The sequence below is a fragment of the Schistocerca cancellata genome, chromosome 7 (assembly GCF_023864275.1).
Source record: "Schistocerca cancellata isolate TAMUIC-IGC-003103 chromosome 7, iqSchCanc2.1, whole genome shotgun sequence".
NCBI lineage: Eukaryota > Metazoa > Arthropoda > Insecta > Orthoptera > Acrididae > Schistocerca > Schistocerca cancellata.
In genome coordinates, this window is record NC_064632.1 from 554,588,756 (window position 1) to 554,606,415 (window position 17,660).

General features: G+C 46.2%; 1 protein-coding gene and 1 pseudogene across 1 annotated transcript in view; one reads left to right on the forward strand and one right to left on the reverse strand.

Annotated features, from left to right (window-relative positions):
- The window catches only part of LOC126092898 (uncharacterized), a 71,478-nt gene extending 54,088 nt beyond the window's left edge, over positions 1–17,390 (reverse strand). The window contains exons 1-2 of the mRNA XM_049908628.1: positions 17,331–17,390; positions 16,744–16,941 (exon numbers count right to left, since the gene is read on the reverse strand). Coding sequence (XP_049764585.1) covers positions 16,744–16,941; positions 17,331–17,390 — 258 coding nt within the window. The remainder of the gene's footprint in view (positions 1–16,743; positions 16,942–17,330) is intronic.
- LOC126093771 (5S ribosomal RNA) lies at positions 3,327–3,444 on the forward strand (annotated as a pseudogene).
- Positions 17,391–17,660: the final 270 nt, after the last annotated feature.

Sequence of the window (17,660 nt, forward strand, 5' to 3'; positions counted from 1 at the left end):
ATGAACTGCCAACATTTTAGCTGCTAACAGGCGCTGCAAATATTTTCTAAAAAATGTTGAAGTTACAAATTTTTGCCGCACAAAAAATAGTTATAACAGTGGTTTGTACAGCCCCACCCGCCTAGCACGGGCTCGGCGAATCACTCACGCAGCGCCACGTAGCGGAATTATCCGGAGTTCACAGACACCAAGTTTAAGCACTAAAGCTTGGTTTACAATGGAGCGAATGGAAGCGAACACATGCGAATTAGCATTTGCAGAAAATTCACTACCATTCGCTTGAATGGGGGTAGAATCGTTTATACTAGAGGGAACGGAAGAGAAGACGAGTAGTAAACATTACCTATGAACGCTATGTTATTAGTTTTTAGTCTTTGGAGCCAATATCCGGTATACAGGATACAACTCTATCTTATTAGATAGCGAAACTTTGCTATTGAGTGAGGACTATTTTGCATGGCGAGCGCACTGTTCTTTTTCGAGTATGTAAAATGGCGCAGGGAAGAAAGAATTTAAATGTCTCGATTTGTATGGAAGCGTGACATGCGTAGAGATTGTACACTTTTCACGGAATTGCATCTCCATCTCTACTTAGCACTGGCCTAAAATTTTCCCTATATGCTGGCTGTCATTTTTCTATGGCTTCTCATTACCATTGAGGTGAAATTTATAAACATAACACTAATTACCGACGTTGAGCATCATCTCAAGAGGCGACACAGCTAGTGTTTCCACTACGTGTGTAAGGTGTGATGGTCATATTCTTTTTTGTTTCTTTTTTTTCTAAAACAAAAACGGCCTCGTGGCAAAGCGTGTTCTTCGTGATCCAGAGAGCGCGGGATCAAATCCCGTTCAGACCAAAACTTTTTCGCTAAGACTTTTAACCGGGCATTCACTTCTCAGATGTTGGAGTGGCCACGCAAGACATGTGGTTCGGATTCCACGTTAAACTGCAGGTCCCCATTTTCTGGCCAGCCGTTGTGGCCGAGCGGTTCTAGACACTTCAGTCTGCCTTGGGCATGGATGTGTGTGATGTCTTTAGGTTGGTTACGTTTAACTAGCTCTACGTTCTAGGGGACTGATGATCTCAGATGTTAAGCCCCATAGTGCTCAGAGCCATTTGAACCATTTGAACCCATTTCCTGATTAGGTACCTGGGGAAGGTTAAGGACAGGTAAGTGTCTGCAGTGGCGGCCAGTTGAAAAACCTGCAAGAGGCCAACAGCGTACGTCAGACAGAATTCTCTTCTGTTCGTGCTTGTCAGCTTGTTTGCTCCTGTGAAAACCTGGCTTAAACTACACAAATATTTTTTTGAATAACTTCATATCGATAGTTCAGTTCTTGCTCATGTAATTCTGATAAGAATGGCTAGCAGAGAAAATAAAATCATGGCAGTGCTTGATGTCACAGGCGACTTCCATCAATGAGAGCTTGTAATTTGATGAATTGAAATGTGTCTTGCAGTACTGCATTTTATAACACTTCCTGTAGGCCATTCCTTATACACTCCTGGAAATTGAAATAAGAACACCGTGAATTCATTGTCCCAGGAAGGGGAAACTTTATTGACACATTCCTGGGGTCAGATACATCACATGATCACACTGACAGAACCACAGGCACATAGACACAGGCAACAGAGCATGCACAATGTCGGCACTAGTACAGTGTATATCCACCTTTCGCAGCAATGCAGGCTGCTATTCTCCCATGGAGACGATCGTAGAGATGCTGGATGTAGTCCTGTGGAACGGCTTGCCATGCCATTTCCACCTGGCGCCTCAGTTGGACCAGCGTTCGTGCTGGACGTGCAGACCGCGTGAGACGACGCTTCATCCAGTCCCAAACATGCTCAATGGGGGACAGATCCGGAGATCTTGCTGGCCAGGGTAGTTGACTTACACCTTCTAGAGCACGTTGGGTGGCACGGGATACATGCGGACGTGCATTGTCCTGTTGGAACAGCAAGTTCCCTTGCCGGTCTAGGAATGGTAGAACGATGGGTTCGATGACTGTCTGGATGTACCGTGCACTATTCAGTGTCCCCTCGACGATCACCAGTGGTGTACGGCCAGTGTAGGAGATCGCTCCCCACACCATGATGCCGGGTGTTGGCCCTGTGTGCCTCGGTCGTATGCAGTCCTGATTGTGGCGCTCACCTGCACGGCGCCAAACACGCATACGACCATCATTGGCACCAAGGCAGAAGCGACTCTCATCGCTGAAGACGACACGTCTCCATTCGTCCCTCCATTCACGCCTGTCGCGACACCACTGGAGGCGGGCTGCACGATGTTGAGGCGTGAGCGGAAGACGGCCTAACGGTGTGCGGGACCGTAGCCCAGCTTCATGGAGACGGTTGCGAATGGTCCTCGCCGATACCCCAGGAGCAACAGTGTCCCTAATTTGCTGGGAAGTGGCGGTGCGGTCCCCTACGGCACTGCGTAGGATCCTACGGTCTTGGCGTGCATCCGTGCGTCGCTGCGGTCCGGTCCCAGGTCGACGGGCACGTGCACCTTCCGCCGACCACTGGCGACAACATCGATGTACTGTGGAGACCTCACGCCCCACGTGTTGAGCAATTCGGTGGTACGTCCACCCGGCCTTCTGCATGCCCACTATACGCCCTCGCTCAAAGTCCGTCAACTGCACATACGGTTCACGTCCACGCTGTCGCGGCATGCTACCAGTGTTAAAGACTGCGATGGAGCTCCGTATGCCACGGCAAACTGGCTGACACTGACGGCGGCGGTGCACAAATGCTGCGCAGCTAGCGCCATTCGACGGCCAACACCGCGGTTCCTGGTGTGTCCGCTGTGCCGTGCGTGTGATCATTGCTTGTACAGCCCTCTCGCAGTGTCCGGAGCAAGTATGGTGGGTCTGACACACCGGTGTCAATGTGTTCTTTTTTCCATTTCCAGGAGTGTAATAATGTATGAATGTTGGACATTTGACCATCAGTGAAACAGTTCTTCGCTTGTTCCGTGTACCCGTCACAAAAATGCCATGTGTCTACTGAATGACAAAAGCAAACATTTTCCATGCACCAGGCACACCGGACGAAGGAAAAACTGATGCAGTTAGTTAGGCACTTCGCAGTAAGCTGTAGTTTTATTCAGACAAAACTGAGATGGAGTCAGAAATGGTCCCGGCAGTTGTTCTGCATATTACGCTGCATACCGAGCATACTTGTTCAAATTTGTAAGGCGTGACGAAGAAAACTGGTAACGCACAAATGACTGGAGCTTAAGGATACTGTTCCGCTGATAAATCTGAAATAAGGGAGAGGTATCGGAAATTATGTTGTCTGATAATTTCCCGACATGGACAACGGCCTTGCCGCAGTGGATACACCGGTTCCCGCGAGATCACCGAAGTTAAGCGCTGTCGGGCGTGGTCAGCACTTGGTTGGGTGACCATCCAGGCCGCCATGCGCTGCTGTCATTTTTCGGGGTGCACTCAGCCTCGTGATGCCAATTGAGGAGCTACTCGACCGATTAGTAGCGGCTTCGGTCAAGAATACCATCTTACGACCGGGAGAGCGGTGTGCTGACCCCACGCCCCTCCTATCCGCATCCTCTACTGAGGATGACACGGCGGTCGGATGGTCCCGGTAGGTCACTCGTGGCCTGAAGACGGAGTGCTATAGTGAGTGATAATTCCTTGAAAAATGATTTCCACTATGGAAAAAATTCTTTATCGAGAGGTTGAATCGCACTAGTAGTTTCACACAGAATCCACATTACATCTACAGATTTTTCGTCATCCCCCACAAAAACAAAGAGGTCGTTATGTCCAGACTATGAATCCCACAAAAGCAATGAATTAATTTCTGCAGCTGGTAGAAATATGTTTCAAATGAAATGTTGAAAACTGTTCTTTCCCATTTTTCCAGATTTTGATACGTCGTTACAAGATTTTCGCAACTAAACAGTCTATTTCTTATTTTTGGTCCTAATCTGCCTTGCGATTCGTGAAGACAGATATACAGCTGTGGAAACAGTAAACCCCTGATACTTATCACTGGCGTTATCGTATATGAATGTGTCATTGCATTCATTGACTGGGCAACGACTCCGTCTTTTTTTTTTTTTCACTCCGAAATGATAAAGTGCGGTGTGCACGCAGTCCTTTCACGAAACCTGACTGATCAGTGTTATAAACCGCATTTTCGGGGAGAACAGCAAGTTTCGTCTTTACGTCAGCTATGAATTTCTCTATAGTACTGTCTACTACTGGCAGCTGCTCTACACTTTTACGTGATGTAAACTTGGTAATTTTGCGACTTTCAATTCTGTACGATTTCTTGAACCTCCGTATACAGATCGACGAAGCCTGGAAATTAGCAATGTTGATGTCAGATGTAACTCGGAGGGCCCAGTCTCGTAGATCTCCATCGGTAACGGTGCATACCCTGTCACGAACAGTTCTAAATCTTTCGTACAGTTTTTCATTCAGATGGTTTCGGGTTTCCGTTTGGCGCATTTTCTTACTTCATGCATATCATTCTTCTATTTTTACAGTTCACACACCGGTTTTACGAAACGAAAACGCCTTTGCACACTGCGTAATTTCAAGCGTTTTTTCCCTCCTTCGTTCAATCAATATTTCACTGTCTTTTTCTTTGTCGTTGATAGCTGTTGCAGAACATGTTTTCTTAGACTAGGAAGGTAATCATCTTCAGAACTGTCATTAGCGCAACTGACGCCGTCGGAACCTCAATTCATGGAATCATCACAGTTATTTCCTATTTCTTCTAACGTATCCACAATTTCAAACGAAACGTCGATATCATTCGAATGAATGTCAAGGCAATCAACTAACAAATGACACATATATACCCTCTCAGGAGAAGTAGGTGATTTCGGCTGGGAACTACGTTCTTCATATTTCATCAGTGCTAAATTGAGAACGTTAATTGCATACCACATTACTGTGAAACTGGGAGAAAGTAAAGGTACTATTAGCAGGCATGCTTTACGAAAGCACAATAAATATAAATTCAGCTTTATCTGTATTGTCAATACTTACCGATACTGCAAAAAGCAACTGATAATTTGTGATCTATGTTACTTGAGTGGCTAATTCGAGAGAATATTAACCGTGTGCTGAAGTGTCAGAGAAACTGTCAACGAACAGTAACCTGAAACGTCCTTTACAAATTACGATCGGGTTGTGTAGTGTTTCCTGTTTACAAATGTACCACCGACCTCGTCTCTGTTTGTGTGTGTGTGTGTGTGTGTGTGTGTGTGTGTGTGTGTGTGTGTGTGCCTAGTTACGCACGCGCAGTTGCTACAGCGCCAGCAGGAGTGTACATTTCTACCGCCGTCTGGCGCGCTACGAATTTGGTTATTTTCAGCTATTTCTTTAACCCTTGCAATCCCTCTTCGCAGCTAAAATTTTGACAGGGCCTTTCTTTCGTTGTCTTCTCCCTGTGTAAAAGATTTCAGGGTAGGTTTCGACATGTCTTATTGAATCACTCTCATGTAAGTGCGCGTCTACTGTGCACACTTTTAATGGCGTGGCTATAGAAGGTTATCATGTAACAGTTGCAAGACAACCAAGTGTTCATGGATGCTTGGCTTCGCTACTTGTCTTGTTCTGAAACTAATGGCGTCGACAACTGAAGAGGCATTACCTTCTTCAGTTGCTGTGTCCCCCCCCCCCCCAGGCTTATACTCTTATGTCACATATTCCATAAGACACCGATCAGTTATTTCAAAGGTCACCCTCCCTGGGCACATTCGTTCTGGCAATATTCGGCTATCCAAATGTTGAGCGCCAAAACCTTCATTGTTTCCTAATTCGTGCATCAACGGTTCATCTTCAGTTGCAGCATTTATGTAAACCTCTACTGCACTGTATCGGAAACCAAGTCTTTTATGACCCTTAGTAAACAGTTATGGACTCTGAAAGTCCCCAGTATTCACAGAACAGTTGATGCTAGGCCAACAAATACTCTGTACTGAGCCTTGTGTCAACTTGAGGAATGGCGTCAGTCGCACCTCAGCATTAACTTTCGCGAACTTGTAGAGCCGGCCGCTGTGACCGAGCTGTTCTAGAAGCTTCAGTCTGGAACCGCGCGACTGCTACGGTCGCAGGTTCGAATCCTGCTTCGGGCATGGATGTGCGTGATGTCCTTATGTTAGTTAGGTTTAAGTAGTTCTAAGTTCTAGGGGACTGATGACTTCAGATGTTAAGTCCCATAGTGCTCAGAGCCATTTGAACCATTCGAACTTGTACACAAAAAACTGGCTGTGAACCTACGATTCACAATTTACAAAATTATTGCGGCTTTCGTGGCCACTTGTTGGAGCTGTTTTCCTGACGTTAGTCAGCCCTGCAACAATGACTGACTCCTTGACAAAGGCAGCCACTGGTGCTTCGGAACTGTCAGAAAAATCGTTACACAAACGTCAGATGAACATTCCGAAACCAAAGTCAATAGATAATACACTCCTGGAAATGGAAAAAAGAACACATTGACACCGGTGTGTCAGACCCACCATACTTGCTCCGGACACTGCGAGAGGGCTGTACAAGCAATGATCACACGCACGGCACAGCGGACACACCAGGAACCGCGGTGTTGGCCGTCGAATGGCGCTAGCTGCGCAGCATTTGTGCACCGCCGCCGTCAGTGTCAGCCAGTTTGCCGTGGCATACGGAGCTCCATCGCAGTCTTTAACACTGGTAGCATGCCGCGACAGCGTGGACGTGAACCGTATGTGCAGTTGACGGACTTTGAGCGAGGGCGTATAGTGGGCATGCGGGAGGCCGGGTGGACGTACCGCCGAATTGCTCAACACGTGGGGCGTGAGGTCTCCACAGTACATCGATGTTGTCGCCAGTGGTCGGCGGAAGGTGCACGTGCCCGTCGACCTGGGACCGGACCGCAGCGACGCACGGATGCACGCCAAGACCGTAGGATCCTACGCAGTACCGTAGGGGACCGCACCGCCACTTCCCAGCAAATTAGGGACACTGTTGCTCCTGGGGTATCGGCGAGGACCATTCGCAACCGTCTCCATGAAGCTGGGCTACGGTCCCGCACACCGTTAGGCCGTCTTCCGCTCACGCCCCAACATCGTGCAGCCCGCCTCCAGTGGTGTCGCGACAGGCGTGAATGGAGGGACGAATGGAGACGTGTCGTCTTCAGCGATGAGAGTCGCTTCTGCCTTGGTGCCAATGATGGTCGTATGCGTGTTTGGCGCCGTGCAGGTGAGCGCCACAATCAGGACTGCATACGACCGAGGCACACAGGGCCAACACCCGGCATCATGGTGTGGGGAGCGATCTCCTACACTGGCCGTACACCACTGGTGATCGTCGAGGGGACACTGAATAGTGCACGGTACATCCAAACCGTCATCGAACCCATCGTTCTACCATTCCTAGACCGGCAAGGGAACTTGCTGTTCCAACAGGACAATGCACGTCCGCATGTATCCCGTGCCACCCAACGTGCTCTAGAAGGTGTAAGTCAACTACCCTGGCCAGCAGGATCCTCGGATCTGTCCCCCATTGAGCATGTTTGGGACTGGATGAAGCGTCGTCTCACGCGGTCTGCACGTCCAGCACGAACGCTGGTCCAACTGAGACGCCAGGTGGAAATGGCATGGCAAGCCGTTCCACAGGACTACATCCAGCATCTCTAGGATCGTCTCCATGGGAGAATAGCAGCCTGCATTGCTGCGAAAGGTGGATATACACTGTACTAGTGCCGACATTGTGCATGCTCTGTTGCCTGTGTCTATGTGCCTGTGGTTCTGTCAGTGTGATCATGTGATGTATCTGACCCCAGGAATGTGTCAATAAAGTTTCCCCTTCCTGGGATAATGAATTCACGGTGTTCTTATTTCAATTTCCAGGAGTGTATGTCAACTATAACTTAACCAGGATTAACCAAAACAGTGCCTTAAACACTTAATGTCACGAAGGTAATGGTAAACAGAGCATTTTTTGGAAGTCTGCAACAAGGATGCACGTACGAGTACAAACAAAATTTTTTTGACAAGATCGCCCATCATTACCTCTACGCACAGACTGCCATCATCAGGGCTATCATAAGACAAAAAAAGGAAGAAACTTGGGATACTCATTATTTCACAAATTACTACGAAAAAGAAGTGCTCACAAATCATTAAAGACAAATACAGTAGACGCTTATCAAAAATACAGTTGTATCAAAAACTTAAGAAATCAGTACCACGTATGACGTAAAACAGTACTTGACCATACCGAGTATAAGCGCATAAGTTACAAAGTAAAAGGTGAGAAAGTTAACTGTTTCTCCGGCAACAGGTGGCACTCACACAATGAAATCGCACGCTGCTTCAGTGGAAGTACAACAGGTTCAAACATGAGTCAAACACAAATTAAATTATATTAATTGTGTTTCCATATTTCAGTGTACAATAAATGACACATCCACATGGATTAATTCATTTAGATGCATGTAGAGTTCGTAAAAATTTAATAAAAGGGAAGTTCCATGCGGATTAGAAAACATGAAATAGTTTTATAACAAACTCTACAAAACTTAAAAATAAAGTCAGGGGAAATGGAGGGAAACAATGAAACTAACCAACACCCTGACTTACTGTCGACCTCGTGTGTGGTGGGAGCATTCAGCTTCGCAGAGCAGACACAGCTCAAATAAAGTCGCACAAAAATAAGACGTTTTAAAATACCTTAGTCACAAGACAAATGTAAGCAGAAACATATCAAAAACAAGATAAAGGGAAAACTAGTGCACAGAATATCAAAATGCCATATTACAGAAAATAATGTTACGGAGTAAGATGAGAGAATTGCACAGGTAACGGTTTTCTAATCATGTAGCGTAATAATATTGAACACAAAGATGAAAGGAAAAGGCGTGGAAAGTTAACAACGGGCAAAATGAAGTTTATGTCTATGACAATACAATGGTCCGCATTGTGAGAGTCATTACAAAGGTATAATTTAAAAATAATGTTCCATATGGATAGGAATCATTTTTGCGCCATTCTATAGAAATCAAATTCTCGTGATATGCAGTACGTAAACTGAAGTGCAAGGATTCTTATAAATTTTGCGAAGGCAAGTCTGACAGGAATTTTGTAACCAAGTATAGGGAACATGCTAACGAGTCAAATAAGAAAACATTGGGAACTCATTTAAATTCCAGAAAGCATAACATTGAACCCATTACAGAACGCCTTAAAATCGTTTGTAATGGACCTAAATATCATATGCTCAGTAGTTTAGAGGAGCTTCAGACATATTCTCAAACAAAAAGACAGTCGGAGTAGGTAATAAGCGAAGAGACTGATTTTAGTAAGAACGGTGGTTCTTTGATATTTTCTGACTTGTTTTGACAACTGACTAGTCTATGAAACCCAAAACCCCTCCACCGTTATATTTTCTCAAGAGTTCCATAAAAAGTCGGCAACGACTATACCTCAGTGTTTCGCCTACAGCTTTATCATTGACATTGTATTTTACCATTTTAATATTTTGAATGGTATTTCATTTTTATCATGCATGTGATGTGCAGTAAGCCTACCTTTTATTTTCTGAAAAACATATTTTTAATTATCTTCTTCTGTCCACCATCGAGTGAGTTCTGTCCGCTCTGTGAAGTCGTGCACGCAACTTATGGTCGTCGGCAATTTTAGGTACTCTACCTTCACCTCTAATTAATGTTGGTGATTCATGTAGTTTTATCATAAAGCTATCTCATATCGTCTAATCCTTACACAATATCGTGTTTCTTAAAGTATTATGACATCTGTATACATCCATATGACTTACTCCATTCCGATGCGTCACTGTCCAAATTAAAACCAAGTGCGACAACTGAGACATGGAGATAACATACACTCCTGCAAATTGAAATAAGAACACCGTGAATTCATTGTCCCAGGAAGGGGAAACTTTATTGACACATTCCTGGGGTCAGATACATCACATGATCACACTGACAGAACCACAGGCACATAGACACAGGCAACAGAGCATGCACAATGTCGGCACTAGTACAGTCTATATCTACCTTTCGCAGCAATGCAGGCTGCTATTCTCCCATGGAGACGATCCTAGAGATGCTGGATGTAGTCCTGTGGAACGGCTTGCCATGCCATTTCCACCTGGCGCCTCAGTTGGACCAGCGTTCGTGCTGGACGTGCAGACCGCGTGAGACGACGCTTCATCCAGTCCCAAACATGCTCAATGGGGGACAGATCCGGAGATCTTGCTGGCCAGGGTAGTTGACTTACTCCTTCTAGAGCACGTTGGGTGGCACGGGATACATGCGGACGTGCATTGTCCTGTTGGAACAGCAAGTTCCCTTGGCGGTCTAGGAATGGTAGAACGATGGGTTCGATGACGGTTTGGATGTACCGTGCACTATTCAGTGTCCCCTCGACGATCACCAGTGGTGTACGGCCAGTGTAGGAGATCGCTCCCCACACCATGATGCCGGGTGTTGGCCCTGTGTGCCTCGGTCGTATGCAGTCCTGATTGTGGCGCTCACCTGCACGGCGCCAAACACGCATACGACCATCATTGGCACCAAGGCAGAAACGACTGTCATCGCTGAAGACGACACGTCTCCATTCGTCCCTCCATTCACGCCTGTCGCGACACCACTGGAGGCGGGCTGCACGATGTTGGGGCGTGAGCGGAAGACGGCCTAACGGTGTGCGGGACCGTAGCCCAGCTTCATGGAGACGGTTGCGAATGGTCCTCGCCGATACCCCAGGAGCAACAGTGTCCCTAATTTGCTGGGAAGTGGCGGTGCGGTCCCCTACGGCACTGCGTAGGATCCTACGGTCTTGGCGTGCATCCGTGCGTCGCTGCGGTCCGGTCCCAGGTCGACGGGCACGTACACCTTCCGCCGACCACTGGCGACAACATCGATGTACTGTGGAGACCTCACGCCCCACGTGTTGAGCAATTCGGCGGTACGTCCACCCGGCCTCCCGCATGCCCACTATACGCCCTCGCTCAAAGTCCGTCAACTGCACATACGGTTCACGTCCACGCTGTCGCGGCATGCTACCAGTGTTAAAGACTGCGATGGAGCTCCGTATGCCACGGCAAACTGGCTGACACTGACGGCGGCGGTGCACAAATGCTGCGCAGCTAGCGCCATTCGACGGCCAACACCGCGGTTCGTGGTGTGTCTGCTGTGCCGTGCGTGTGATCATTGCTTGTACAGCCCTCTCGCAGTGTCCGGAGCAAGTATGGTGGGTCTGACACACCGGTGTCAATGTGTTCTTTTTTCCATTTCCAGGTGTGTAGTTTATTTCAGTGCGATGGTGAAACAATTCTCGTTGACATAAACGCATGATGAGCTACATCTGTGAAATCTCAATTTGGTATAAATTGGAGGCTTGTTCAAAAGTATCTGAGCAAGCTGAAATTAGCATCATGTTCAAAAGTACCCATACCATCTGAATATTGCACCAAGTGCACAAGTACCCCAGATAAAGCTGACTTATTCTGTCACACAGTCGCAAAATAGGTAACAAAATAAAAATGCTTCAAATGGCTCTGAGCGCTGTGGGACTTAACATCTTAGGTCATTAGTCCCCTAGAACTTAGAACTACTTAAATCTAACTAACCTAAGGGCATCACACACACCCATGCCCGAGGCAGGATTCGAACCTGCGACCGTAGCGGTCGCGCGGTTCCAGAATGAACCGCCTAGAACTGCTCGGCTACCCCAGCTGGCAAAAATAGGTAACATATTGATGAAATAGCGTACTGATAACTAATGATGTACATTCATACAGGTAAGAAAAAAGGAGTTGTTATGCTTTCAACTACCCATTTTCAAATTTTCCTGAACACTTTAGTGACCTCATGACCAGGTATTACCTATATCTTGCAGTATAAATTGTTTGTTATCTACTGCTGATAGTGCTAACATATGCTATCTCACAACGACAAATACAAGACACTTCATCTCCTGTACACTGTAATTTTAGAGCAAAACTGTAATAAATTGCCCCATACTTCATCATGTGGCAGACAAAACTTAACAAATTGTCCCATACATTTTCAAGTTACAGCAAGATTGTAACAAACTGCCCTATACATTGTTAAATTATAGCAAAACTGTATCAGATTTCCCCTGTTATAATAAAATTATAATGAACTGACCCATAAATCGATATGTTATAGTTAAATTATAACAAATTGCCCACGTTGTAGCAAAAACATAACACAGTGTCCGATGTCGCAATGTCACAGTTACCCTAGCGTGGAGACACTATAACGTTTGGATGACACTGAAAGTGGCTAGTGGAAACATAACAACCGTTGTTTCTTATCTATACGAATGTGTATTACTATGTTCAGTATGCTATTTCACAAAAGTGTGAAGTACATTTCTACTGTATGAAAGCATAAATTACCATAATCAATAGAAGATGGTAAACAGTTTGTACTGCAAGATGAAGTTAATACAACAGCATGGTAGTCACTATAACGTTTGACTAGCTTTCGTACCAGTTTTAGCCAAACAAACAGTTTAGATATAGGAATAGCATTGTTTACTTTCGTACAATGATAAATTTATTCTCGTTGTTATAAATACATGATGAGCTACATATCCCAGAATTTTTCTTGTTATCAGTGCTTATGATGTTCTGTTTCAACATGCACAACTGACAGATTATTTTATCTCCTTTGTGCATTGACTATGTTACATTATGTAATAGATTTCAGAGTAAGGACTGAGCTGGCTGTGGATAATCAATCATCTGCAGACAGCACACAATGAATATTCGTCACATTTCTTCTGCGTGAGACAATTTCATGCTTGAAAAAACTGTTGATGAAGAATGCCATTTCTCTCCTTATTCCACCTACCATATCAGCAGACCTTACAAACTACCCTTGAACATGCTGCAAAATTCAGATCACTCATATGGTGCAAAATTTATGCCTTTCAGATACTTTTGAATGCGGCAATAATGTATGGATAATTTTGAAAATTCACAAAATTCAGATCATTAAGATACTTTCGAACATGGCATCAACTTACACAAAATTCAAGCAGTGTGGATACTTTTGAACATGATGCTAATTATAAGACATTCAGGTAATCTGTGTTTTTTTGAACATAACACCAATTTTCGTAAAACTCACATAGTTCAGATACTTTTGAGTATAGCTCAGATTTCAGGGTGCTCAAGTACCTTAGAACATGGCACAAAATTCTGATCTTTATTATACTTTTGGACATGGTGGCTACAGATTGGTTGGCTGTTTCATCTTAATGGCTTGAAAATACTGTGGTGTGAACCTCTGTTTCATTTTAGCGACTGGCAAAGTACTGGGTTGTAATTGGTGGTTTCAGTTAATGGCTGGTAAAATACTATGCTCCTTTGTTGGATTTTTTAAAGTTTCTCACTAGTGCCATTTTCTATACTTTAAATTTCACACCCATACCACATAAATTTTTTTTATGTGGGTTGGATAAGAAGTTGTGGAACACTTTTACAATTCATACCAGGATTTATTGACAGATGTCCACCAAAGTACATGCTCTCAGTGTGACTGCCATACATCTCGATAATATTTGCCCACACAGAAGGAAGACATTGACCACAGTCAGTAAATCCATCTCTGTTGATGTTTGCGAGGACCCCCCTATGGCACGGATGATGTCATGTCTTGCGTTCTAGCACATGCCATGCAGAGTTTCCTTCATATTGGCTAACTGATAATAATTACATGGTCTCATATCAGATGAATATGGTGGATGTTCCAGTATCCCCCACCCTCATATATATATAGGAACTCCTGCACAGGGATCGCCATGTGGTACTAACCATTGTCATGATGCATGATGTGATGCAATCCAGTGGCGATCTACACGTAGCAGGGAAGCAAGGAGCTCAACTGTCATGTTATCCATGGGGGTCATCCCAAAAGGGCTGATCCTGAATGACATCAGTGCCATCCTGATACACTTTCACCCATTTTGCCACCGTATGATATGGCACTGCTGCATCACCAAATGCCTCATGCAGCCCCTGAAAACACTGTTGTACACTCTGACCATATGTCACTATATTCTCGATCCTTGTATGTCACTACTTTTTGTGAGACCCTAGTACTTCCCACCAGAACCAGCTTGGATTGTACCATCGTCACCCTTGCCTCCATTAACCCACAGGTACAGAAAAAGCTGCCCTCACTGGGGTCTAGTGCTGGGACATCTAGATCTGAACCCAGGCCTAAGGGGTGCTTTCGAACCACCATTGTCATTACACTATGATAGCACCTGTCTGTCTCTCTGTTGTGAGTACAAATTGAACCATCTTTCTGCGCTGATTCCCCGCAACTCATGGGCATGTACACACCACTTCACTGCCATGTCAGCAGTGGTAGGTCAGCTGGCCACGCCGAGCGAGTTCTATGCCATTTACAGCGCTCTGTAGGGATCACTGTTCTTTTATAAGGTGGCTACTAATGTTTTGTGCAGTGAGGTTATTAATTCTTCTGACATATGTTTCCTGAAATGGCAATCACAACACAATCAGATAAATTACAATTCAGGAGACTTATCGACATCCTTCCCTCCCACACACCACTCACAAATGCTACATGGGTGGAAATGCTCGTGACAGCAGAAATAGTCTCCATCACACACAGTTGGATGTGATAGATTTAATAACAATATCAGATATCAAAGTGGATAGAAATGGAGCCGCTTTGATATCGCTTTGCATATTGCCCCAGAATTCATCCCTTTAAACAGCAGGGTATCTAGGACGTCATAGGGATTCCTCAGTTGTCTACAGTATAAACACACCTCAGAACTGGAACAAGTGCTAAGCAGTAGTGGTGTTTTGGGTGAACATACGGCATCTGCGTCGTCTTTGGAAGATGGGACGTATTCTATATTCCTTTGATCTTACTGTATGTCTCCGCAATAAAGATTCACCTTGAGTGATGGTATTGATTTGTTAGGTGCTTTGTTTGCATCATCGTCAGTTTTACTGCGGCTGTCCCCATAGTTTGCGGAGCTGTGAGTTTACTTGAATTGATCCCATGTGAGATGCATTAAACTAATTTCAACCCAGAGCGTGTCGTTTGTTCTTGATTTGTTCCAGGTTGTCCGAAAGAAGGAGTATATACACTCCTGGAAATTGAAATAAGAACACCGTGAATTCATTGTCCCAGGAAGGGGAAACTTTATTGACACATTCCTGGGGTCAGATACATCACATGATCACACTGACAGAACCACAGGCACATAGACACAGGCAACAGAGCATGCACAATGTCGGCACTAGTACAGTGTATGTCCACCTTTCGCAGCAATGCAGGCTGCTATTCTCCCATGGAGACGATCGTAGAGATGCTGGATGTAGTCCTGTGGAACGGCTTGCCATGCCATTTCCACCTGGCGCCTCAGTTGGACCAGCGTTCGTGCTGGACGTGCAGACCGCGTGAGACGACGCTTCATCCAGTCCCAAACATGCTCAATGGGGGACAGATCCGGAGATCTTGCTGGCCAGGGTAGTTGACTTACACCTTCTAGAGCCGTTGGGTGGCACGGGATACATGCGGACGTGCATTGTCCTGTTGGAGCAGCAAGTTCCCTTGCCGGTCTAGGAATGGTAGAACAATGGTTTCGATGACGGTTTGGATGTACCGTGCACTATTCAGTGTCCCCTCGACGATCACCAGTGGTGTACGGCCAGTGTAGGAGATCGCTCCCCACACCATGATGCCGGGTGTTGGCCCTGTGTGCCTCTGTCGTATGCAGTCCTGATTGTGGTGCTCACCTGCACGGCGCCAAACACGCATACGACCATCATTGGCACCAAGGCAGAAGCGACTCTCATCGCTGAAGACGACACGTCTCCATTCGTCCCTCCATTCACGCCTGTCGCGACACCACTGGAGGCGGGCTGCACGATGTTGGGGCGTGAGCGGAAGACGGCCTAACGGTGTGCGGGACCGTAGCCCAGCTTCATGGAGACGGTTGCGAATGGTCCTCGCCGATACCCCAGGAGCAACAGTGTCCCTAATTTGCTGGGAAGTGGCGGTGCGGTCCCCTACGGCACTGCGTAGGATCCTACGGTCTTGGCGTGCATCCGTGCGTCGCTGCGGTCCGGTCCCAGGTCGACGGGCACGTGCACCTTCCGCCGACCACTGGCGACAACATCGATGTACTGTGGAGACCTCACGCCCCACGTGTCGAGCAATTCGGCGGTACGTCCACCCGGCCTCCCGCATGCCCACTATACGCCCTCGCTCGAAGTCCGTCAACTGCACATACGTGCACGCTGTCGCGGCATGCTACCAGTGTTAAAGACTGCGATGGAGCTCCGTATGCCACGGCAAACTGGCTGACACTGACGGCGGCGGTGCACAAATGCTGCGCAGCTAGCGCCATTCGACGGCCAACACCGCGGTTCCTGGTATGTCCGCTGTGCCGTGCGTGTGATCATTGCTTGTACAGCCCTCTCGCAGTGTCCGGAGCAAGTATGGTGGGTCTGACACACCGGTGTCAATGTGTTCTTTTTTCCATTTCCAGGAGTGTATATCATTAGCAAATGCCATATTACCATCCCTTTCAACACGAAATGAATAACATGATTTTTGTATCACTTGCAAAGCGCATTTAATACTGTGATATGTTCACATGAAGATCTCAACTGTCAAGCCAACACACTTATAAAATCCGGCGTAGCTTACCACTACAAAAGTAGGATACCATTTGAACGTACCTGAATGCTGAGTCGTGTCTCCTTTCCCAATGAAATTATATCTAGTGCGAAGTCATTCATAACAACTGCAATACCGTCTCGCGCCACCGTCATGATATTGTGCGCCCTCGATTCAGGAGGCTCTTCAATAAACTTCTTCGCAAGGCTCTTTCTTTTGCCGTCTGCGTCATCAAAAACTTGACTGAGGAAGTAGGGTAACTGTGCGGGAAAAAATTCACAATTAAAATTTTACAAGTTTCATTTTATATGTCATACAGTCAAGGAAAATCAACATACTTTCGATTCACACCCGGATTCATGGAGATATTACGGCTGGTTTCAAGGAAATGGACTAACAGATGCAACGAGGCGAGGAGAGTGGCACTTATCATCCTGTCCATGACGAGAGTAACGGAGGAAGTCGACCGTGCCGTTTCAAAACGAATCATTCGGCTTTGAGAGATCTGACAAAAAACAATAGCAACTATACAATGGGGTGGAGGTACACACACCTTAATATCGTGTCGGATCTCCTTCTTGCTGGTGTACTGCAGCAGCTCCAAGTCACATGGACTCAGTACTTTCCACTACGTACGCACAGCCCATACCATCGTGAAGCTACCACCATCCTGCACAGTGCCTACATCTACATCTACATCTACATCCATACTCCGCAAGCCACCTGACGGTGTGTGGCGGAGGGTACCTTCAGTACCTCTATCGGTTCTCCCTTCTATTCCAGTCTCGTATTGTTCGTGGAAAGAAGGATTGTCGGTATGCCTCCGTGTGGGCTCTAACCTCTCTGATTTTATCCTCGTGGTCTCTTCGCGAGATATACGTAGGAGGGAGCAATATACTGCTTGACTCTTCGGTGAAGGTATGTTCTCGAAACTTTGACAAAAGCCCGTACCGAGCTACTGAGCGTCTCTCCTGCAGAG